The sequence below is a fragment of the Thalassophryne amazonica genome, chromosome 18 (assembly GCF_902500255.1).
Source record: "Thalassophryne amazonica chromosome 18, fThaAma1.1, whole genome shotgun sequence".
NCBI classification, from domain to species: domain Eukaryota; kingdom Metazoa; phylum Chordata; class Actinopteri; order Batrachoidiformes; family Batrachoididae; genus Thalassophryne; species Thalassophryne amazonica.
In genome coordinates this window covers 1601087-1626132 of record NC_047120.1, presented here as the reverse complement: position 1 = coordinate 1626132, position 25046 = coordinate 1601087, and the positions used below count along the sequence as shown (strand labels likewise).

The 25046-nt window shown below is 42.0% G+C and overlaps 1 protein-coding gene across 1 annotated transcript in view; it reads right to left on the bottom strand.

Moving 5' to 3' along the window:
- LOC117530232 (putative mediator of RNA polymerase II transcription subunit 26) overlaps positions 1-25046 on the bottom strand; it is a 792446-nt gene that overhangs the window by 500812 nt on the left and 266588 nt on the right. Inside the window, exon 4 of the mRNA XM_034193160.1 lies at positions 4121-4357. Coding sequence (XP_034049051.1) covers positions 4121-4357 — 237 coding nt within the window. The remainder of the gene's footprint in view (positions 1-4120; positions 4358-25046) is intronic.

The following is a 25046-nucleotide window of genomic DNA, read 5'->3' as shown; positions in this document are numbered from 1 at the left end:
AAAATAAGAACAACCCAAGGTTTCTTTTCAGCACTGTAGCCAGGCTGACAAAGAGTCAGAGCTCTATTGAGCCGAGTATTCCTTTAACTTTAACTAGTAATGACTTCATGACTTTCTTTGCTAATAAAATTTTAACTATTAGAGAAAAAATTACTCATAACCATCCCAAAGACGTATCGTTATCTTTGGCTGCTTTCAGTGATGCCGGTATTTGTTTAGACTCTTTCTCTCCGATTGTTCTGTCTGAGTTATTTTCATTAGAGCGCCTTGGCAACTGTTTGTTGTGATTTGGCGCTATATAAGAAAAAAGTTGATTGATTGATTGATTGATTAGTTACTTCATCCAAACCATCAACATGTCTATTAGACCCCATTCCTACCAGGCTGCTCAAGGAAGCCCTACCATTATTTAATGCTTCGATCTTAAATATGATCAATCTATCTTTATTAGTTGGCTATGTACCACAGGCTTTTAAGGTGGCAGTCATTAAACCATTACTTAAAAAGCCATCACTTGACCCAGCTATCTTAGCTAATTATAGGCCAATCTCCAACCTTCCTTTTCTCTCAAAAATTCTTGAAAGGGTAGTTGTAAAACAGCTAACTGATCATCTGCAGAGGAATGGTCTATTTGAAGAGTTTCAGTCAGGTTTTAGAATTCATCATAGTACAGAAACAGCATTAGTGAAGGTTACAAATGATCTTCTTATGGCCTCAGACAGTGGACTCATCTCTGTGCTTGTTCTGTTAGACCTCAGTGCTGCTTTTGATACTGTTGACCATAAAATTTTATTACAGAGATTAGAGCATGCCATAGGTATTAAAGGCACTGCGCTGCGGTGGTTTGAATCATATTTATCAAATAGATTACAATTTGTTCATGTAAATGGGGAATCTTCTTCACAGACTAAGGTTAATTATGGAGTTCCACAAGGTTCTGTGCTAGGACCAATTTTATTCACTTTATACATGCTTCCCTTAGGCAGTATTATTAGACGGCATTGCTTAAATTTTCATTGTTACGCAGATGATACCCAGCTTTATCTATCCATGAAGCCAGAGGGGACACACCAATTAGCTAAACTGCAGGATTGTCTTACAGACATAAGGACATGGATGACCTCTAATTTCCTGCTTTTAAACTCAGATAAAACTGAAGTTATTGTACTTGGCCCCACAAATCTTAGAAACATGGTGTCTAACCCGATTCTTACTCTGGATGGCATTACCCTGACCTCTAGTAATACTGTGAGAAATCTTGGAGTCATTTTTTATCAGGATATGTCATTCAAAGCGCATATTAAGCAAATTTGTAAGACTGCTTTTTTGCATTTACGCAATATCTCTAAAATTAGAAAGGTCTTGTCTCAGAGTGATGCTGAAAAACTAATTCATGCATTTATTTCCTCTAGGCTGGACTATTGTAATTCATTATTATCAGGTTGTCCTAAAAGATCCCTGAAAAGCCTTCAGTTAATTCAAAATGCTGCAGCTAGAGTACTGACGGGGACTAGAAGGAGAGAGCATATCTCACCCATATTGGCCTCTCTTCATTGGCTTCCTGTTAATTCTAGAATAGAATTTAAAATTCTTCTTCTTACTTATAAGGTTTTGAATAATCAGGTCCCATCTTATCTTAGGGACCTCATAGTACCATATCACCCCAATAGAGCGCTTCGCTCTCAGACTGCAGGCTTACTTGTAGTTCCTAGGGTTTGTAAGAGTAGAAAGGGAGGCAGAGCCTTCAGCTTTCAGGCTCCTCTCCTGTGGAACCAGCTCCCAATTCAGATCAGGGAGACAGACACCCTCTCTACTTTTAAGATTAGGCTTAAAACTTTCCTTTTTACTAAAGCTTGACCGTTGGGGTTTTTACGTAATTATTGTATGGCTTTGCCTTACAATATAAAGCACCTTGGGGCAACAGTTTGCTGTGATTTGGCGCTATATAAATAAAATTGATTGATTGAAAACAAATGCACACAAACGTACTGAGATGCAAACAGCGTAATGCTAACTTTAACATTGAAAACGCCACAGACATGCTAACATGTTCGCATCGGTCACGTTTTTAAGTTCTAAAATACATCTATCAACTGTTTCAGAAGACCATAACAGATCGGTTTAACATAAAAATGGTAAATATTACTCAGACATATTCTCTTTAGGGTTTCAGGGGGGAAAAATTAAGATAAAGCAAAATAAAAAAGAATCAACGAAGCAGTGCTTCACTGGTTCAAATCAAATCCACACCCTGCTCTACTTGTAGAAGGTCTACCAATGTTCCCACGAAGACAGGGAAGAGAAGAACCGTGGCTCATGGCAAGCAGTAAACAGAGTGGAGAGGAATGAAAATTCACAGCCCCTTCCTCTGCGGTGCAGCGCCATCCTCGATGACATTGCTGCTACTTTGATTATCGCAGAGTGGGGTTAATGTGTGGTTAAATTTTCCAAATGATGGAAATCTGTCATGGTGACGGAGAACTTTAATCCATGCCCTATGTACCAGCCCAGGATTTGCGTTCTCAGGGTGCAGGACTACTTTGTGTCCCTAGGGTGAATAAAACGTACGGTACACAGAGCTTTCTCTTATCGTGCACCTGCTTTGTGGAATGATCTCCCTCCAGCAATCACACAGATTCTGTAAAGACTTTCAAGTCCAGACTGAAGACGCACTTATTTTCCCTTTCGTATGGCTAGCATACTGGCAGAGTATGTTACTATACTTCCTACCCTTTTAATATTATTTCTTGTTTTTCTTGTTACTAAATGCTGACAAATTATACTGTATTTGTTGTCTTTCTGCTGCCTGATTCTGTTTAAGGTGTGGCTCCATCCAGAGATGGGAGGGGTGTCTTCTTCTGCAGGCCTCCCATCCTGTGCACCAGCACGGAATCCCAAATTTCCTGTATACTGGTATTGTAAAATGTGTCAGTAGCATGGCCGAAGCAGAGGGTTAAACCTTTGAGTCTGGTCTGCTTGAGGTTTCTTTCTCATTATCACCAGAGGGAGTTTTTCCTTACCACTGTCACCTGTGTTCTTGCTCTAGGGGTTGGTAAGGTTAGACCTTACTTGTGTGAAGTGCCTTGAGGTAACTTTGTTGTTATTTGGCGCCATGTAAATGAAATAAACTGAAGCTGAATTGACACAATCATCCAAATTAAACATTTAAAGCACAATTTGCAGTGAGAGACAGTTTCCCTCAAGTAAACTGAGCTACTGACTGCCCACATATTGCTATAAATGCACCACCACACGATGAATGTTTTTGTTGAAACTTTTTCATTCCATCAATGTTCAAATCATACTTTATGCACAAATGCGTTGGGTTGGGAATAGGCTAGAAGCTGGCATGGTGCACAACAGGGGGCTGTTTAGTGAGGAAATAGTCTATTTGTGTAACTGGTCTGAATGAAAACCTGTGCAGGCACATTTGGGCATGTGGGCATTCAAATATGCTTTTATTATTCATGTCTTTTTCTTGATGGTGAAACTAGAGCTGCTGAGCTTCTTAACAGGCCCCCGATTGTCTCCCTGTGTTCAGTATTTGTCAATAAACAAATGTAATCTTGTGAATGTCACACTGTCAGTCGGCGTACCTCATTTTTTAATACTTGAGTGTGTGTGCGCTGCTCTGAGCTCACAGTGGCATCTCACACACACACACACGTTTTTTTACCGGTTCACATTTATTTCATTTGACATCGTACAAAAATAAACTATCCCTGCGTGTCATCTGTAGCTCCACTCTGTGTACTTTCTTTTCTGTGTTCGTGTTGACCGATCTGACGGACAGGGGATTCCCAGCTCCCAGGGCCAATTTACATGCATTTGCACATTTTTAGGGGTGTGAAAATGGAACGTGCTTGAATTCATGCGTACGCACACTTTGATATATCTGGATATTTTTGTGATTATGCCAGTTTCTGGGTTTTGGAGTACACCATGTTTCAGTAGAAAATCCACACAAGTCTTTGTACATGAGGCCTCAAATGTTGACGCAATGCATCCTGGGTCAATTTTTTTCCTGTATGTGGTTGGGAGAATTCATTTTCCATATTCATAGCAGTGGAACACCTGCTCCCACTAACAGATGTTTCACAGGGTTTTGATCAATTCATACCTGAGTTTTGAAGAACCTGTGATGACTGTGGTATTTCATCATCATTTTCAGTCTTCACAGGGACACGAGCAAAACGGAACTTGGTCTTCTCAGTGTTCAGCCAGTGAAGCTGCTGTCCCTCGTTACTTGTCCAGACTTCCTCTTGTTCCTGTTTAACGTCCTTCTGGTCGACACTCAGATTCAACTCCTGCTGTTCAGGGAGCATTTCTTCTTTAATCACCAACTGCTGCAACATGTCTGCAAGGAAGCAAATGATATGAAGAAGAACATTTGTCAGAGTGAAGACAAACCAGCAGCACTGTCACCATGAAGTTACTGCACTGATGGAACTGATACTGTGGAATAACACATCAAGCCTCCTTGGTTCAGATTTTTTTGTTTCACATTGTTGATCTGGACCCAGATGATGCTTTCACAGAACTCAGAGGTTGAGTCCAGTTGAAGAAATGATTGATACTTGTTAAAGTTTGATCATCGTCACCTTATTTGTAAAAAAAAAAGTACAAATGTGCCACAAACAATCACAGCTGAGTGCAGTCTGCTGCGAGCTGCACTTTGTCTGGTCAACTACATCATGTGTATTTGCATATGGATGGACAACAACACAATGGCATACAAGTCAAACACTAAAAAATGTGTTTTGAGTGAACACTCAAACCTTGTAGGGTCGATAACACATTTGTGATTTAAAATGATTTATAACAAACACCATGCACAGTTTTTCAAACACAACCATAGAGATGAGGACAAATTTATTAGCTCCCATTAAATTTAACAATTTCTTACAAAATTTTCCCAAGTGCTTTTTTAACAAAACAAGGAAATTTCAACAGCATTTAAGATAAAATCAACTTTATTTATCCCAAATTAAATTATTTTGCCAGAGTACAAAAACAGGAAACAATTAGGGCTGAAACGATTCATCGAATAACTTGAATAATTTGATTACAAAAAATGTTTGCGGCAAATTCTGTGCCTCAAAGCTTTGTATAACCTTGTAGTATATATGCCAGGCCAGTGTGTGGCACTGTAACGTCCCCAGAAAAAAAAAACAGAAGAAGACTAGAGCATAAGAGCTAATCAAATTAGCAACAATAGCTACACCTTCCCAACGTGACACACAGAGTAAAAAATAGCCTTTTAAGAGAAAGAGAGTCCACATTGATAATCTGAAATTGTCAGGTTTTAGCCCTGGACCTGTCCAGAATCTGGTTTTGTCCCCCAGTCTCCGTCCATTTCCCTGTCCTGGTCCTTCTGTTTAGCTCTGAATGTTTATTTTGTTTCTTCCACTTTGGTCTTGGTTTTATGATCTGTTACACTTCAGCCATGTTAAGTTCTGTTCTAGTTTAGTCTCTGCTTTTTATTTAGTCATACTGTGTTATCACATTAGGTTTTGAGGATTATCTGTTACACTTCAGCCACTTATTGAGTTCTGTTCTAGTTTAGTCTTCATCCTTTACTTTCTGGTTATTCAGTCACTGTCTTGAGCACATTTGTAAATCAGGGTTTTCTGTACACTCCTGCCACATGTTGAGTTCTCATCTAGTTTAGATCCAGCCTTTAATTTTCTGTTCTGTTTCTGCCTTTGTTTATTTGGTTTCCCACATTTGTATTCTAGGTATCATTATTTCCTAATTGTTTAACATTTGTTCTGTCACTGTCATATTCCTCTTTTTCCTGCTTTTGTCTGACACGCCCACCTGTCACTCCACTCGTCACACTCAGCCACGCCTTCTTTCCTGCACCTCATCACACCCTGATTATCCTCTGCTTTTAAACCCCTTGTCTTCCACAGCTCACTGCTAGTTCATTGTGCATTCTGCCTCGTTCCAAGCCACCTGTACCCTGCCATAGTCTCTGTTTTTGCCGTTCTCGACCTCTGCTTGTCCTTGACCACGTTTTTGCCTGAGCCTGTTAACCTGCTTCTCTGTGCCTGAACCCTGCTTGTTTTTGACTACGTTTTTGCCTCCTCTCATACACCTGTTTGCTCGTGCTGGAACTCCGCTTGTCACTGACCATGCCGCCGCCTCAAGATTGTCTGTACTGCCGCCTGCCTGTTTGTGACCCTGTGTATCAACCTGAACCTGTTTTTTGGATAAAGCCTTTTTCTTAACCCACATCTGAGTCATGCATTTGTGTCCATCCGCCCGCTGTGCCTCGCCACCTCAGTCCCTGACAGAAATAGACCTACTGCAAAGTAAAGCAGTGTGTTTGTCTGTTTTTAAAATACACACGGTCCACTCTACATGGGGAGTGACTACTCGCCCGGCGGCCGTCTCTCTGCCCGGTGTGAGCGGAGCCCCTTACACAGCTACAGCTCTGTTCACAGCCACACTGACAAAGTTTCTGAAAGAAGATCCTCTCAGCACAAGTCCACTCTTTCTTCTGTGTTTTGCTCAGAGTCGCACTGAGTGTTTCGATTTTAAATTTTCACTTTTTTGGCCAACACACAAGGCTTCACAAACACTGTAACTTAAATAAAATAAAATAAAAAACTGACGTTGAGGCTTGCATGTTCAACCTCCAGCTGAAATACATCTGCTGAATCGTAAAGAAAGAGGAATTAAAAAAAAAATAAAAATCACGCAGGGACCCAGTCCACCAACATTTAAAAAAATTAAATTAAAATAAATTTTTTAAATGGTTGATAAAACAAAACAGAAAGACACAGCTCATCGCCATTTCAGCAAAATGTCAAGACTTTGCCGCAGCGACACTGTGCCACTAGCCCTGGACTATTGATGTTTAAAAATGCAAACATACTTTTTATTGGATTACTCCATTAATGGTAAGTGGGTTTGGACAAGTCTTTCATCTTCTGAAGTCCACCACAAGCTCAATTATCTTAGATATGGTGAGCTGCAGGTGGTCACGTCCACACCACTCCACAAACCTGTCCACCACACCCCTGTACACAGCCTCCTGGTCACTGCCGATGCAGCCCACAATGGCAGAATCATGCAAAAACATCTGCAGGTAGCAGGACTGAGACCAGAACCTGAATTCTGAGGTGTAGAGTGAGAACAGGAAGGGAGACAGAACCGTCCCCTGTCGTGCCCCTGTGCTGTTCATGATGGTGTCGGACATAATATCTTGAAACCTCACATACTGTGGGCGCCCTCTGAGGCACCGCTGGATTGCACACCGGGCATTTGCCCGCTGGCCCGATGGCCTGCGGATTTTTTTTTTACGAAGTAAAGTGAGCTGTGAACTTTTCATCCGCGTTTTTTTTTTTCGTCACCTCTTAAAGCGCGGTGATAACAGCACACCTGCACTGAGCTTTACAAAGACATTTTTATGCTTTTTTAACTCCTTTATTTAGAGCTGAGCTGAGCTGCTCCGTATCTGTACGTTAAAACAGCTGATCCTCCGCGACGCGTCAATAACTAACACTATTTTCCACTCAAATGCACCTAAACACTCTGAGGACCACATGATGTGAAAACACAATAAAACTTTCTTACCTGTAAATCTGGTCATGTTTTCTGAATAAATAAATGTTATCCATTCTTTGCGCTCAAACACCAAAGCAGGGGTGAATCCAGATGGAATGGGGGCGTGGGGCAGGGATGTCCCCCCCTCACAACACCCCTAGATTAAAGGTCCAGTTTTGAAGCCTTTTTTACTACAACTACTAATACTACTTATAATAATAATAATTTCGACAAGTAAAATGTTTAGAGGAAATTTAAATGTTAGAAAAATGTTAGAAAGAATTTAATAGTTACATTTATTAACAATGTAGGTTAGAAATTACAAGTTTTACTGTTACAGTGCTGTCAACAGTTAAATATGAGGTCAAGAAAGAGGTCTTTATTTTACTTTTCATAAAACAAGTATATATTTTCATTGAAGTCAAGAAAGGGTGACTTTAAAGTGAGTTTTGGCAAAACAGGTATCATTGTCATGTTGAGGTGGCAGAGGGTTGTTGTGGGCAGCTGGGGAAAGTAACTAAAAAGTAACTAGTAATCTAACTTAGTTACTTTTACAATTGAGTAATCAGTAAAGTAACTAAGTTACTTCTTCAAGGAGTAATCAGTAATCACTAATTGGATTTCTTTTTCAAGTAACTGTGGCAACACTGGATACCAGTATATAAACCCTCCTATTGGTGCATAAACTGGTAGATCGGCCCTTTAGTCATGATTGATTGTGGCCTGGACCAATGAGGTGAGGGGCAGGCCAATTACCCCTCCATCTCGGGCCTCAGTTGGGCTACACAGTGCGCCAGTGCTGGACAGAGTGATAATGAGCGATATGAATGGTGGCAAGAACAGGAAAGGTGGCGCTGAAAGAGCCAGGGATCAGAAGAGAGTAGCCCTTCAAGCAGATGCTGCAAAATGTCTTAAAATAACAGACATGTTTGCTTCGCGTGGACGCGGAGCATCCACATCTGCGGCAGGCAGCCTCAGCAAGTGGCAGAGAAGAAGTTCAACAGGTGGATGAGGTGGGGACCACTACGGCCATGACGGTAAGTGAAGGTTAACTTCAGCTATTAATTGATGAACAGCAACCTAACTTGTTCATAAATCAGACATCTGTGTGTGAGAGAGACATTCTGATCTTCTGGTCTGAAGTAAAGTGCTGTCTAACTGGGTCTCTCAGATATGAATTAAGGTTGGATATTATTTTCATTCGTGCTAACTCTGCCAGTCACGTAACCTAGCCTAGCAATGTAACCTGTGCAAATGGTGTGCATGGCTAGCTACCATGCTGCCGCCGCCAGGTTGGTTCTTTATTCTATTTGTGTGACGGTGGTGGGTCGGTCATACGAAGTATGCTGTTATGCACAGTCTGCGGTGCGGTGGCGTGGTATAACGGCGTCCCTGTCTAAAATGTATTTTCCCAAGTCCTGGCATAATTTCACATACCTAACATTTTACTTTACTTTACTTTAACTGAGAGTCATTCTCTAAGTTGATTAGCAACACAAATTGGTAATAAAAGAAATCCTTGATGTTACTTGTAGCGAGATAGACAACTCTCTCCATCTTGTGGCCTTTTTGTGTAATGCAGTTGCAAAAGTTCAACCTTTGGATCCAGTCACTGGTCCAGTCATCCAGTCTTTTCTTGCTTTATACAACCCCTGGCAAAAATTATGGAATCACCAGCCTCGGAGGATGTTCATTCAGTTGTTTAATTTTGTAGAAAAAAAGCAGATCACAGACATGACACAAAACTAAAGTCATTTCAAATGGCAACTTTCTGGCTTTAAGAAACACTATAACAAATCAGGGAAAAAAAATTGTGGCAGTCAGTAACGGTTACTTTTTTAGACCAAGCAGAGGGAAAAAAATATGGAATCACTCAATTCTGAGGAAAAAATTATGGAATCATGAAAAACAAAAGAATGCTCCAACACATCACTAGTATTTTGTTGCACCACCTCTGGCTTTTATAACAACAGCTTGCAGTCTCTGAGGCATGGACTTAATGAGTGACAAACAGTACTCTTCATCAATCTGGCTCCAACTTTCTCTGATTGCTGTTGCCAGATCAGCTTTGCAGGTTGGAGCCTTGTCATGGACCCTTTTCTTCAACTTCCACCAAAGATTTTCAATTGGATTAAGATCCAGACTGTTTGCAGGCCATGACATTGACCCTATGTGTCTTTTTGCAGGGAATGTTTTCACAGTTTTTGCTCTATGGCAAGATGCATTATCATCTGGAAAAATGATTTCATCATCCCCAAACATCCTTTCAATTGATGGGATAACAAAAGTGTCCAAAATATCAATGTAAACTTGTGCATTTATTGATGATGTAATGACAGCCATCTCCCCAGTGCCTTTACCTGACATGCAGCCCCATATCATCAATGACTGTGGAAATTTACATGTTCTCTTCAGGCTGTCATCTTTATAAATCTCACTGGACCGGCACCAAACAAAAGTTCTAGCATCATCACCTTGCCCAATGCAGATTCGAGACTCATCACTGAATATGACTTTAATCCAGTCATCCACAGTCCACGATTGCTTTTCCTTAGCCCATTGTAACCTTGTTTTTTTCTGTTTAGGTGTTAATGATGGCTTTCGTTTAGCTTTTCTGTATGTAAATCCCATTTCCTTTAGGCAGTTTCTTACAGTTCGGTCACAGACATTGACTCCAGTTTCCTCCCATTCGTTCCTCATTTGTTTTGTTGTGCATTTTCGATTTTTTGAGACATATTGCTTTACGTTTTCTGTCTTGACGCTTTGATGTCTTCCATGGTCTACCAGTATGTTTGCCTTTAACAACCTTCCCATGTTATTTGTATTTGGTCCAGAGTTTAGATACAGCTGACTGTGAACAACCAACATCTTTTGCAACATTGTGTGATGATTTACCGTCTTTTATGAGTTTGATAATCCTCTCCTTTGTTTCAATTGACATCTCTCGTGTTAGAGCCATGATTCATGTAAGTCCACTTGGTGCAACAGCTCTCCAAGGTGTGATCACTCGTTTTTAGATGCAGCCTAACGAGCAGATCTGATTTAATGCAGGTGTTAATTTTGGGGATGAAAATTTACAGGGTGATTCCATAATTTATTCCTCAGAATTGAGTGAGCCCATATTTTTTTTCCCTCTGCTTGGTCTAAAAAAAGTAACCGTTACTGACTGCCACAATTTTTTTTCTTGATTTCTTATAGTGTTTCTTAAAGCCAGAAAGTTGCCATTTGAAATGACTTTAGTTTTGTGTCATGTCTGTGATCTGCTTTTTTTCTACAAAATTAAACAACTGAATGAATATCCTCCGAGGCCGGTGATTCCATAATTTTTGCCAGGGGTTGTATGATGAATTGTATCACACAAGTAATGATATATTATTTATAGTATAGCCTACAGTATTTCTATAACAAATGTTTTTATATAATTTCTATTTCTAAATTTAAGTAACAAGGCTGAATGAAATGACAGCTTATTATGTCTAAAAAGTAATGTGACCTACTGTCAATAGATTGTACTTTTGATAAGCCTATGATAACTGTATTTCGGGAGAACTTTCATAATGCTTCTTATAGTGTTAAAATGTATATGTCTCCTGGTGCACATTGATCGGTTAAGGGACCCAAAAAAAAAAAAAAAACACTGTCACAGCAGGCTTAATTTTTTTCCCCTTCGATACCCGGTGGTGGCCTGGTCTTGGTTAAAAATGCCGGCCTGAAAAATTTCCCCAGTCCAGCCCTGCTCTGAGGTAGCTGGTGACCCAGGCCACCAATGGAGCCTCCACCTTCATGTCACGTAGCTCATCGCTAAGCATCTGAGGACTGAGGCCATCAGGACCTGCAGCCTTTTCTGAACACAGGTAACTAAATTCTCTTCTCACATCCTTAGCAGTGATGGTGATGGGAGAGGATGGAGAGAGCCCCGGTTGAGAAGGGGGCAGGAGCAAGTAGGGATGTCAAGGACAATGTATAGTAGGGGCCGAGCTGGAAGCTGATGGAGGATTATCATCAATATCCCTGGTGGAAGTCACTGAGGTAATCAAACAACTCTGCAGTGGCAAGGCCTTGGTGGTTGATGAGATCTGTCCAAAAATGCTGAAGGCTCTGGGTGTGGAGGGACTGTCTTGGATGACACGTCTCGTCAACATTGTGCTGAGGTGTGGCACAGTGCCAAACTGGGGTGGTGGTCCCTATATTTAAAAAAGGGGACCAGAGAGTGTGCGCCAATTACCTGAGGCATCACACGACTCAGCCTCCCTAGTCAAGTCTACTCCAGAGTGCTGGAAAGAAGGGTTCGGCCGATAGTCGAACCTCTGACTGAAGAGGAACAATGACGGTTCCATCCTAGTTGTGGAACAACTGACAAGCTCTTCACTCACAAGGATCCTGGAGGGTGCCTGGGAGTATGCCCATCCAGTCTCCATGTGTTCTGTGGACTTGGAGAAGGCATCTGATCAGGTACACCGGGAGATACTGTGGGAGGTGCTGCGGGAGTATGGAGTGAGGGGGTCCCTTCTCTGTACTCACAAAGTGAGAACTGTGTTCGGGAGCTTGGGAGTAAGTCAGACTCATTTCCGGTGGGGGTTGGCTTCCGCCAGAGCTGCGCCATGTCACCAAGCTTGTTTGTGATTTTCATGTACAGGATATAGAGGTGTTGTCGGGGGGAGGAGGGTTTCCAGTTTGGTGGGCTCAGGGCCGCATCACTGCTTTTTGCAGATGATGTGGTCCTGTTGGCTTCATCAGCCTATAACCTCCAACACTCACTGGATTGGTTCACAGCTGAGTGGGAACCGGCTGGGATGAGGATCAGCACCTCTAAATGCGAGGCCATGGTTCTCAGTAGGAAACTGATGGATTGCCTACACAGGGTAGGGAATGCAGTCTTACCCCAAGTGAAGGAGTTCAAGTACCTCAAGGTCTTTTTCACGAGTGAGGAGACAATGGAGCATGAGACTGGCTGGTGAATCGGCACAGCAGGGGTGGTATTGCATTCACTCTACCGTACTGTTGTGATGAAAAGGGAGCTGAGCCAAAAGGTGAAGCTTTTGATCTACTGGTCAATCTTCATTCCTACTCTCACCTATGGTCATAAGGGTTGGGTCAGGACCAAAATAACTAGATCGCGGATACAAGTGGTGAAAATGGGCTTCCTTAGGAAGGTGGCTGGTGTCTGCCTTAAGCTCCTTTCACACCGGGGCTGCTCCCAGTTGCTTCCTGTGGTGTCATGACGACGCAGGAATTTCTGCGTCAGGTGCGCACAGCAGGGGGCAGAGGAGGTGAGAATGCAGCCTGCAGGTTCTCTGCACAGAGAAGTCAGAGTGCACAGTTTGGCTGCAGACAGACTGTGCACTTTGACTTCTCTTCTTCTTGCTGTTGTGCTGAGCTGCAGGGCTGCACTCTGAGTTCTGTTATAGTTTATCTTTCCTCCCTTGACCGCGAGATGCGCGCGCACGAACCGTCAAGCAAATGCGGAGATGTCTGGAGTTCTACTTGATGTTGACATGTCCTGTCTCAGGACGTATGTCCTTTTTTTTTTTTTAACTGTGATGTGAGAGTTTGAGCAGAGAAGAAGGAACTAATGCCTGCAGCCAGACTTTTTTTTTTCTTTTAATTGTTCACATGTGCGCGCGTTAAACATCCGTGAGTGGACTAGAGATTTCCTGACTTTTTACTGGATATTTCTGACAATCAGTCTGCATGTTTTCTGTGGTCTTTTTTTTTTTCAGCCTGTAATTTTTACTCCTTTAAGTACACGGTATAAAAACAATCCTGCGTGATTTATACTGCGGGAACAATGGAACACAGCAGGAATCATAAATTGGCTTCCGAGTCACGCCGGGTAACGCCTCATTGCCCCGAGTTACGCCTCTTTGCCCCGACTTGCGCTGGAACCACTTCCTTTCTGCGTCGAGCACAGAACGCCAAAAAAATTAAACAGGTTTAATTTTTCAGCACCCGACTTGCTTCCTCCTTCGCACCCCTCGCGCTGTTGTGGCGCCAAGCTGCATCGTCTCGGCACTGAGTTGCTTCCAAGCGGCGTCGTCTTATTGACGCACGGCGCAACTGGGAGCAACCGGGAGCACCCCCGGTGTGAAAGGGGCTTTAGAGATGAGGTGAGAAGCTTGGTCATCCGTGGGGAACTCAGAGTAGAGCAGCTGCTCCTTTACGTTGAAAGGAGCCAGCTGAGGTGGTTTGGACATCTGGTAAGGATGCTCCCTGGGCGCCTCTCTAGGGAGGTGTTCCAGGCACGTCCATCTGGGAGGAGACCCCAGGGAAGACCCACAACTAGATGAAGAGATTTTCGCTCCACACTGGCCTGAGAATGCCAAGGGATCCCCCAGTCAGAGGGGGTCAATGTGGCTCGGGAAAGAGAAGTCTGGGGTCCCCTGCTGGAGCTGTTGCGCCAGTGACCCGATAAGCGGTTGAAGATGAGTGATCATCAACAACGCTCACGCAAAAACTCTGAATTAATACTGAAGGATTTTGATGGAAATGTTTTCCCTTTCAATGGACTGAATCTGTGTTCGACTGTCCTCGTCAGCTGAGCATTGATAAGATTTTATCATTATCGAAACCATTATCAATTCCGTTTATCGATCCAATTCCTTATTGACTCCCTTATCGATACTGCTTGTGAATTTTCTGTGTACTAAAAAAAAGGCTTGACAGGTTTTCTATGTCAACAACATTTTATTGAGTCTTAAAAGTAAATAAATATGAAATTGGTCATTGGATCCTTAAACTCTGGTGGATCCTTGATCTCTTGGCATAAATAGAAAAAAACAAAATCTGTATTTTTTGTCAAAAACATTTCATGTCAGACATTACTGGCATGAATGTCTTTCCATACATCTGAGGTGACCTCTTGCAGCTGGCTGTGCTGCACGTCAGGATGTAATTCATGAAGAATGCAGGACGTCTCATTTTGGGAGGAAAAAAAAACATTTTAGTGGATTGTAGTTCATTGTCTGGATTACAACGTTTGGAAAGAGGTGTCATTTTATTTAAACCGGCGAATGACTCTGTTATTAATTCTGACCAGACTCTGTCTCGGCAGAGAGCCACGCAGCGTTTGGAGCTGTTCCAATGAAATGAAGCACCAGTGCTTCATTGGTTCACGCTTCAAAGTGGAGTCGCGCTGCAGAAAGGGTTGATTACAGAGCCACTGCAGGGTCTGTAACCAAAGTAGAGGAATGATCATTTTCCCGACAAACACCCTGAAAAACAACGGCCGCTCTGAAGGACCGATAAGGGAGTCGTTAAGCAAAAAGATTATTGATATCCGTGGATCGAATCATTTCTTAATGACACCCGAAAAGAACCAGTTCTCGATACCTAACCCTACTGAGCTCTGAGCTGCATTTCATAGTGTTTCACAGCCTCAGGATACTGAAGCAGCTGACTTTTCAGCACACATTTTCAGCAACAATTCAGTTCATTTTTTGGAAAATCCGTGCTCGAAGGCACAGACAATTTGAACCCGAGAGCTGGCCAGAAATTTGCCGCTACCCACGGCTAAGAACACTGCGGAAGAGAGCTCTCTCAAACAGCTCAGCTTCAGAAACCTCCCCCTCCCCTCCTCACGCTCGACCGCAAACAAAGCAGACAGAAAATGTTGTAGGTTGTATCGGTATTTTTCGATACTTGAATTACGTTGGTATTGGAAGCTGATACAGATATTGGATTGGCTCAGTAGCATTCTTTGGTGTACCTCAAGTTTGTGTATCAAGTACTGGACCGTAAATACGGACATGCCACTGGAAAAGTATTAGTTTTAAGGAAGTAGACTAGTCAAAGTATGGTCCAAGAAACTTAAAAAATGCAATTTTTGCCCATGACAAGGTGCTCTGATTGTTTCTTCAGTTGTGTCTCTACACTGAACATGTGTTAAGCTCTGAAACTTCACATGTTAATACTTCAGACAGTACCCTTTAAAATGGTATATTACATATTTCAAGGTACTTCATTTTCTATCCTGTGGTGGACAAAATCTGTACATGTTCTCATGCCACGAGCCCTTGTTATTAAGTTATATTGTTATTTACCAAAGGTTATTGGTGAAATTTCAGCTTAACATGAACGTTCATTTTTAAATTTGTTTGGAAAAGTTAGAGCAGCACAGTGGCTCAGTGGTTAGCACTGTTACCACACAAGAAGGTCATGGGATCGCATCCCACCCGGGACCTTTCTGTGTGGAGTTTGCATGTTCTCCCCATGTTTGTGTGAGTTCCCTCCAAGAGTTTGGGCTTCCTCCCACATTCAAAGACATGCAGGTGTGATGAATTGTAAACTTTAAATTGTCTGTACTCGTAGGTGTGAATGTGTCCGTCTGTCAGAGTGTGTGGTCCTGTGATAGACAGCTGTCCTGTCCAGGGTGAAGCCCACCTCACACACTATGACTGCTGGGATAGGCTCCAGCCTCCACATCACTTCAGTGGAATAAACAAGTCCCGAACATGAATGGATGAAAGAATTTGAGAAATAAGGCAGCTAGCCTCAGCTGAGCAATTTCATTTACACAGAATTTTCATTTTCAGCAACACGGATTCTTTAAAGTGTAGTTGATACCAAAAAATGTGGACAAATAATCACTAAAATGATGAAATGTTGATATTTTAAAAAATCCTGAACAATAAAAGACGATGATAAGTGTGCAGGTGAAGGACAAACTACAGCTGTCTGAAGCCTGCACTCTATTTCAGCCCTCAGCCGTGGCCATATTATTGCTACGTCATCACCAGAACGGCACCTGCTGATTCAAGCCCAAATAAATTGTAAACACAGCATTAGTCGAGCTGTTTTCAAACTATTTTTTTTTCTAGTGTGGAACTTTTTTTCAGTTTTGTCTCACTGTGGAGTGGAGAAGCCAGGGACTCCATGCAAGCGCACGCTCTTCAATATAAGTGTTCCACCTGCCATTCTGCTGCCAAAAAGTAACTGTAACTCTTTGAAAGCAAAAAGTAAGTAAGACCCTTCAGCTGCTCCCTTGTTTGCACTCAGGGTCACCACAGCAAATCCAAGGTGGATCTGCTTGTTGTTTTGGCACGTTTTACACCGGATGCCCTTCCTGATGCAACTCCACATTACATGGACAAATGTGGCAGCGGTGGGAATTGAACCGGGAACCTTCCGTACCGAAACCACTTGGACACCACCACTGCAGTCTTTTCCCCCACTTAAGTCTGTTTTTTTCCGGGTCTTTCCGAATGTATGAGGGTTCTGCACGCGCCAATCGGGCACAGTCTATCGAGGGCGCGCGCGTCTCTGTGAACGCGCTTTTGTCCTTTTGAAAAATAATCTTCCGATTAAAGGAGTTTTCTTTAAAGCGCGTTTTGCTGCTGACTTTACGGCCACGAGCCACTGCAGTGAACATATTAGAAACAGTTCATAGATTTAGAAAACAGAAATAAACTCTGATCTGTTTAGCTGCTATGCTAACCAGCTGCAAAATAGCCCTGCTGCTAACGTCCTGCTAAACTCCTCTGTCCTAAGCAACTATGAGCCATGAGCCAAACAAATAAAGTGTGTTACCTGCTGAAATGGTCCGCTCCACGGACTCGGATAAATAAGGAGAATAAAAGATTAATTTTAAATGTTGGAGAAGAACAGAGAACATCAGCGAGCAGACTGTCACCTCCGTCCAAGCAGCACAGTGATTGGCTCAGACAAATCAGCCAATCAGAACGTCGCGTCTTGGAGGAGTCCAACACAGTCAACATTTTTCTGTTGAAAAGATTAAAATACTCCCAAGTGTTTTTTTTTGTTTTTTTTTCCACTGTCTATCTGAAATTACGGCACTAAACAAGTTTACCTCCAGAATAGCCCAAATGAACAAGAGCATTTAAAATTATCCTCTTCAACATATATTCAATTGAATACACAACAAAGACATTTAATGTTCAAACTGATAAACCTTATTGTTTTTGTGCAAATATTTGCTCATTTTGAAATCATTGTATTCTGTTTTTATTTACATTTTACACAAAGTCCCAAGTTCATTGGAATTAAACTGAATGGTTACAAATAATAAAAAGGACATATCAAAATTCTGTTATAAATTTTCTTATGAATTATACAAAACTAAATTTAGTAAGGATGCAATGTTTACTTTTTGTATTTATTTAACCAGTCTTGATACAATTAGTGAAGAGGACAAATCAACTTGTGATTCTTTAATTACTGTACAAGAAGTAGCAGATGCTATTTGTCATTTAAAAAATAACAAATCGCCCAGCAATGATTAGAAATACATCAGAGTTTTATAAACTTTTTCCAGAATTATTAGCACCATTTCTAAATAAGGTTTATGTAGAAAGTTTTACAAATATGACTCTTCCTGCCAGTATGACTCAAAGTGTAATTTCTTTCATACCGAAGCCTCTGTTGTGGTTCTGTCAGTGTTGGGGTTTTAGTCTCTTGTCTCCTCTTTGTCTCTGCTTCTCACATCTGTCCCCAGCTCCTATCTACTCTTATCTTATTTCTGCACTCACCTGTTTGTGTCCTCACAGTTAACCCCAGAATATCTCCTCGTATCTTCTTTCAGCTCTTGTCTCATTGTTAGGTTATAACATCTTGTCTTTTCGCCTTTATCTTGTCAAGTCGTCTCTGCATTTGTCTCTTTATTTCCTTCAGTTTCTAGCAATGTCTGGCTATCTGCTGCCATCTGGTGTTCCCTTTTATTATCTTCTGTTTCAGGTGAGGTCTGAATGTTTACTGCCCTTTGGTGTTCTCTTAAATTCCCTACACATCATCAGTCTCTAAGTGCACCTGCTTGAGTGTCCGTCTGCAGCAATTAACGCTGACTATATACAGTGACTCCTGTTTGGTTTTAGTTGTGGGTTCATTGGATTTATGCATGTTTGAATGGGTGATGTGACATCTTCATTTCCAGAGTGTTTCCAGTTTGCCAGTTTTTGTTATTGAGTATGATTTTGGTTTTGCACTCTGGAGTTGAGCTCATTATTAAGAAGAAAAGATTTTCTGAGTTAATGCTGATCTCTGGCTTTGAATGTTTGGTTAAGAAGGCAAAGGCTATACGCCCAACCGTTGGGCAGATAAATATGTCTTATTCACTCAACCGTGATCATGTATTTGACACATTTTGTGCATGTAAATTATGTTTTTTTTACACCACTTTTTAAGGCTCTATTGTGGCGTATGTTTGGCATCCGGTGTAAAACCTGTGCCAATTCAACATGCAGATCCACCTTGGATTTGCTGTGGCGACCCCGAGTGCAAAACAAGGGAGCAGCCAAAGGGACTTACTATTGTGGTGTATGTTTGACACATTTAACGGCATCGTCTTTAATTACTGTGAAAACACGGCAGTGGATCGAAACAGACAAACTTCATAAGCATTTTGAACGGAAGCCTGTTAACGATGACGAAACAGTTTTAGAACAAAATGCTGCTTGTTGGCTGTAAGATGGTGTTAGTTTGACATCGTTCCCTGGGTGTGATGAACCAAACAGAACCGCTTTAGATCACAGCCCCTCCGTGGGGTGCGAACCCTCCTGGAGCCGGTGAAAAAATATCCACCTTTTTTCCCTCCTGCTTTGAAACCGGAAGTGAGCTTACAAGCGTGCTCATTGGTCGGTTGTGGTTGGGTGAATATGTTCGCATATTTACTTTATTGACCCAACGGTTGGGCGTATAGCCACTCCGTAAGAAGAAAAGGCTTTGGTTAAATCTTGTCTTTGAGTTTGTATTCCACTCCTGTGTTGTACACACTCTGAGGTTTTACTTTGAAGCAGCTTCTCCAGTTTGTCACTTTTGATCAAGAAGATTCCTGAGTTACTTCCCACCGCTGAAGACAGCTTTTATGAAGAAGAAAATTCAAGTTTAATTCTGTTTGTGTTGACACTTGCCTCCATGAAGAAAGAACACTAAGTTTGATCCCTGTTGGTATTGACACTCACCTGTCTTGAAGGAAGGAACTCTGCTCCCGTTGAGCTCACCCTCTTTGAAGAAGAGACTCCTTGGTTATTTTTGTCTGTTTGAAACTCTCCCGTCTTCAGAAGACTCAGACCCGGCGCCACGAGGGGGTGTTTGGGGGCGACGCCCCCTCACGTCATCAACCTCGCCCCCTCGGATGTGAGAGTTATCAAAAATAAAAAAAAATACTGGAAAATATAGCACCTCGCAGTTTTGTGGATTTTTTTTTTTAAGTCCAATTTTGCATGCTTTTTTTTTTTTTTAAACAGCGCATTGTGCTCTGTGTCCTTATCAAGCAGGCCGGTGTTCTGTCGAGATGAGGGGACACCTGTTGTGGCACCGCGAAGGGAGAGTACGCACATTGTGTTCTGCGTGTCTGTTTATAACAGGGGTGGGCAACCTGTTCCAGAAAGAGCCATGAGGGTGCAGGTTTTCTTTGCAGCCACTGACTCCACCAGGTGATTTCACTGATTAACTGATTCCATCTGCTCAAAGTGATGTTAACTCAAAACCTGCACCCTCATGGCTCTTTCTGGAACAGGTTGCCTACCCCTGGTTTATAAGAATCTTCTCGCCCAGAAGAAAAAAGAGCACCAACAACTACCCATAGCTGTGTTCTTCACTCAGAAAAAGACACCTGCAGCGAGGCCTTCAGCAGAGCGGCGCCACAATGAAGAGGCGCGATCAGAGGAACTGTGAAATACTGGTCAGTCACTATTAATAATTTCTTATGTTTCCAACCTCGTAGGTTGATCGTTAAAATTAAATTTGTTAGTTCTAAAAGCCATCATAATTATTTATAGGAAAATGTTCTGTTTTTATTTCTCAAACAAATGTTTGGGCCTGAAAACAGGTTGGTCTTATTTTTATACTAAGGTTTGAACTTAGTGTTTACACACGAGAGAAAAGTGAGAATGTTAATGCGTGTTTGAGTAAAGTGTGTAGTGAGGGGTTTTACAGCCTTAAAACGTCTATAATTGTAAAAAAATAACACTGTCTACTTCACGGATTTCGCCTATTGCGGGCTATTTTTACAACGTAACTCCCGTGATAAATGAGGGACCACTGTATATGAAAGGTTTGTCTTTGACCCGTTGTGTGACTGTCATGCCTAATTGCGCTGTGTTTGCGCTTGTGATGGAGGGCTGTATGTGGGGTTAATCTACTGTGTCGTTTCTCAGATCAGTTGTTGGTCTGGTTTTGTGGTATGCAGGAGATCACTTGACCGAGGGTCTATACGTTCAAATAATAATTAAAAAATAGTCATCACTCTTTCCTCTTACTCAGACAGTCTCTTACAACAGTGTAGCCTAAATGCACAAGCTTTCTAGGAGCGCACCCAATTCATTACACACGCTGAGAGGCACGCCCCCTCCAGTGCGCACTTTTTTTTTTGCGCCCCCTGTGATAAACTCATCGCCCCCTTAATATTTTTTTTCTGCCGCCAGGCCTGAGAAGACTCTGTAGCTTCACCACTCTGGTATGATGATCCTTCAGTTTAGCTGCACCAGTTTCTGAAAAGGATTTTCTCCACCTGTTTTGTCTCCACCCTTGACTGTTAATTCTCATTTGTGTTTAGTAAAACTGCGCTTTAAGGCCACCCTCTCTGAGCTGAACTGCATCCTGGGGTTCTACTCCGTCCGCCTTAGTCCTGGTTCCAGTTAGCAGCCATAACCCCTAACCGTAACAGATTCAGAAAGATACGCTAATAGACAACTGGAGAACAATCAGTCTGCTAAACAATGATTACAAGATTTTAGCAACAGTGTTAGCTAAAAGATTAGAGAGTTCTTCACACAGTTATAGATGAAAATCAATCAGGGTTTATGAAAAACAGATGCATCACAAATTACCTAAGACTAATTTTTGACTTAATAGATTATTCCAAACTGATTGATAGTTTTCTTATTTCTTGACTCCTTTAAGGCAGCTGACACTGTCGAGCACCCATTTATCTTTGACTGTCTTGAAAAGTTAGGTTTTGGAGGATGCTTTTGTGATGCTGTTAAAACACTCTATGCAAATGGGAATCGGTTGGTTAAATTAATAAATGGCACTACCACTAGATTCTCTGAAAGGGGAATAAGACCAGGATGCCCTGTCTCCACGTATGTCTTCCTCTTGGTTGCACAAGTTTTTTTGTTTGTTTTTTTTGTCGATTTACAAAAACAAGCACTACTGAAGGCATTTCTATTGCTGGAGAGGATATTTTAATCAGGGCTGTGAAATGAAAATTGTGAAATCCAAGGAAAATTTGCAGGGGGTCGGGGTGGGCAGCCCCCCAGGAGCCGGGGTCTAGGGCCCTGTGGGGCCCCAGAATTAAATTTTTATGTAATGATACTTTTTCAGCATCTCCTGGAAGAACAAATCTCAAAATTAGTGGATATTTAGATGATCCTATATTCAACCTTTTTATTTGAACTGTCAGTGGTCTAGTGGTTAAGGTGTTCGGCTTGAGAAGATCATGGGTTCAAATCCCCGCCTGACTGGAAAATCACTAAGGGCACTTGGGCAAGACCTTTAATCCCCTATTGCTCCCGGTGTGTAGTGAGCGCCTTGTATGGCAGCACCCTGACATCGGGGTGAATGTGAGGCATAATTGTAAAGTGCTTTGAGCTTCTGATGCAGATGGAAAAGCGCTATATAAATGCAGTCCATTTACCATTGACAATTCCACGGATTCTTGTCCTTTTTTCAAAACGTCTTTCTCGCCATCGTCTCTCTGTGTGACGTCGCTCCGTGACAGACATGCTGCACAAATCTTCTTTTGAAAGCTCTAAAAGTTTGGGATGTCCACATGCTAAGTTTAGCTTAAGCGTTGCATAGGAGCTACACAGCGTCACCGCAGCAACCAACCAGTCCTGCTTTACGACAACTGTCGTAACAGCTACGCTTTGAGTGGCATTTTTCCTCCACGAAACTCTGCGGATCCGAGGAAGCACACAGATCAGTGTCAGCGGACTTATAAAACTTACATGATGTCGTAAACAAAGAACGCTTTGCGATAATCCATCCATTTTCTTCCGCTTTATGCGGAGTCGGGTCGCAGGGGCAGCAGCTCAACCAAAGCCGCCCAGACCTCCCGATCCACACACCTCCCCCAGCTCCTCTGGGGGAACCCCAAGGCGTTCCCAAGCCAGCCGAGAGATGTAGTCCCTCCAGCATGTCCTGGGTCTTCCCCGGGGCCTCCTCCCGATGGGACGTGCCCGGAACACCTCTCCAGTGAGGCGTCCAGGGGGCATCCGGAAAAGATGCCCGAGCCACCTCAACTGACTCCTTTTGACGTGGAGGAGCAGTGGCTTGACTACTTACAGCCTTCTTAACCGCTTTGCCACTTTAAGCATTTTTTAATGTAGATGTAAATTAATATTCAAAGTTTCAGCTAGTTGACAGTAGGGCTGTACAATATGGCCAAATTATCATATCTCAATATTGTCATATCACTATGATATACGATATGACTACTGTAACTGTATACCACAGTCATTTTGCACTCATCATAAGGTTAGGATACTGTGCCCTCCAAAAGTATTGGAACACTTGGAATTTCACACATTTTAATTTGTTTATGCCATTTTAAATACAACAAAAAATAAAGAAAATCTAAAATCATCTTCCTCAAACTGAAAGCAAATCTGTAAAACTTGATAAAACCTGTAAATAATCAGTTTTATTGCCAGTTTATTTATGTTAAGTCAGATTATAGCTGAACTTTCAGGTCTTCTTTTTAAGAAAACCCTCCTCTACGCCACGTCATCAGGAAGCTGGATTTTAGATTTTTAATTCATTTATATCAAGTTGTAGAGATTTGTTTTCAGTTTGAGTTAAGGAAGATAATTTTAGAAAAAAATGTATTTGAAATGGAATAAACAAAATAAAATGTGTGAAATACCAAGTGTTCCAATACTTTTGAGGACAACTGAGAAACAGTGAGGAGCAACATCTTACATCTCATAAGTAGTTCCGCAGATAAGAGAATATTTAGAGTGGAATCCTGCAAATGGTGATACAAGCATGAAATTGGGCACAAATGATCCATAGACATGAACTCTTTGAAAAAACTGATTGGCCACTTGAATTTTCAATAGGCAGCCAGGTAGGGGTCAACTGAAGAATTACACAGGGGTCAAAATTAAAAGATGCTCCAGAAAACTACATAACATTGTTTGCCTGATCATAAAGATTCCAAAATGTGTAGTTTGGACAATCTGTGACTGAATGTTATGAGGCAAAAGGAGCAAGACTGGTGACAAAGGTCAGTTTCAGTTTGTACAGGGGTCAAAAGTTAAAGTTGCTCTAACTGTCGTAAAAATGATGCAAATTATTGGTTGACTTAATCAGGTTTTAAAAAGTAACAGTTTACATCATGTCAGTTCATGTTACAGGGTAACATATGTCATAGAATCCAATGCACCTTGACCTTGTTTCTCCTTTACTTTGGAGACCAAGCATTCAGCACTGTCAAAACTATTCCATTTATTAATTGATGCAGAACATAGTTCCTGAAAGTCGCAGCATGTGTCTGTCTCATCACACATGGACAACCACCTCACAAGGAGGGCCTCACTATCAGGCTGGATGGTCAGGAATAGCAGGACACAAATGCACGGCTCGGACAAGCAGCTTTGGTTTTTAGGAAGTTTTACTATTGAAGATAGCGGTGGTCAGTACACGAGTAAGCAGTCCAGAAAAAGCAGCAGTACAAAAAACATCAGGCTAACAGGCGTGGTCAAAGCAACAGGCTGGAGGTCAGGTACACACAAAGAGACAGGTAGGACTATGGAACGCAGGAACAGAGCTGGAATGAGGGCACAAGGCACGACAAACTGGCGGGGAACAAACACAGCTTAAGTAACTGCAGGCAGTAATCAGTAAATCAGGAACAGGTGTGCATGGAAGGCACCAGAACTAGGGCGTGGCCAGAGAGAGAGAGAAAAACACCCATCACCAAGATCCAAGGGAGAGAGACAAGAGAAAGAAAGATAGGCAGACCCAAACAGAAAAACCCCAGCAAGAAAAGAAACCAACGAAATGCAACAATAACAAACAGAACACCACGCAAAACTCAAACCTTGACAGTCACATAATTGGACATAATTCTGAGTCGAGTGAAGGATGGATATATATTTTTTCCAAACTATATATGTCCACAAAATGCACACATTTATTAATTAACACACCATCAGAACAAAAATGCCACAGCTGTTTGCATCATTCTGCCTTGAAGAGTTGTAATGGATTTCCTGCCATGGGATGGACTTTTTGTTGATGGTCTGGTCACGGTCTTCTGTGAAATTGCTGAAAGCAGAAAAACGTCAAATGTAAACAAAGAAACACATTGTATCACTGGAGAGACGAGCGGGGAGCCGTGGAGGTGTTTGTCATTCTGGCTGCTCCGTCAGTGGAGGATCTGACACTGAGAAGGTGGAACCAGACGAAAGTGCAGATGGCTGTGGAAAGACAGACTTTTAAAGGTTAAAAATTGCACTGAAGTGGAAAAAGAAAAGATGAAACAGCAACTGGATCTGAGGACACAGGAGACGATTGGAGCTGAGTCAATAGTT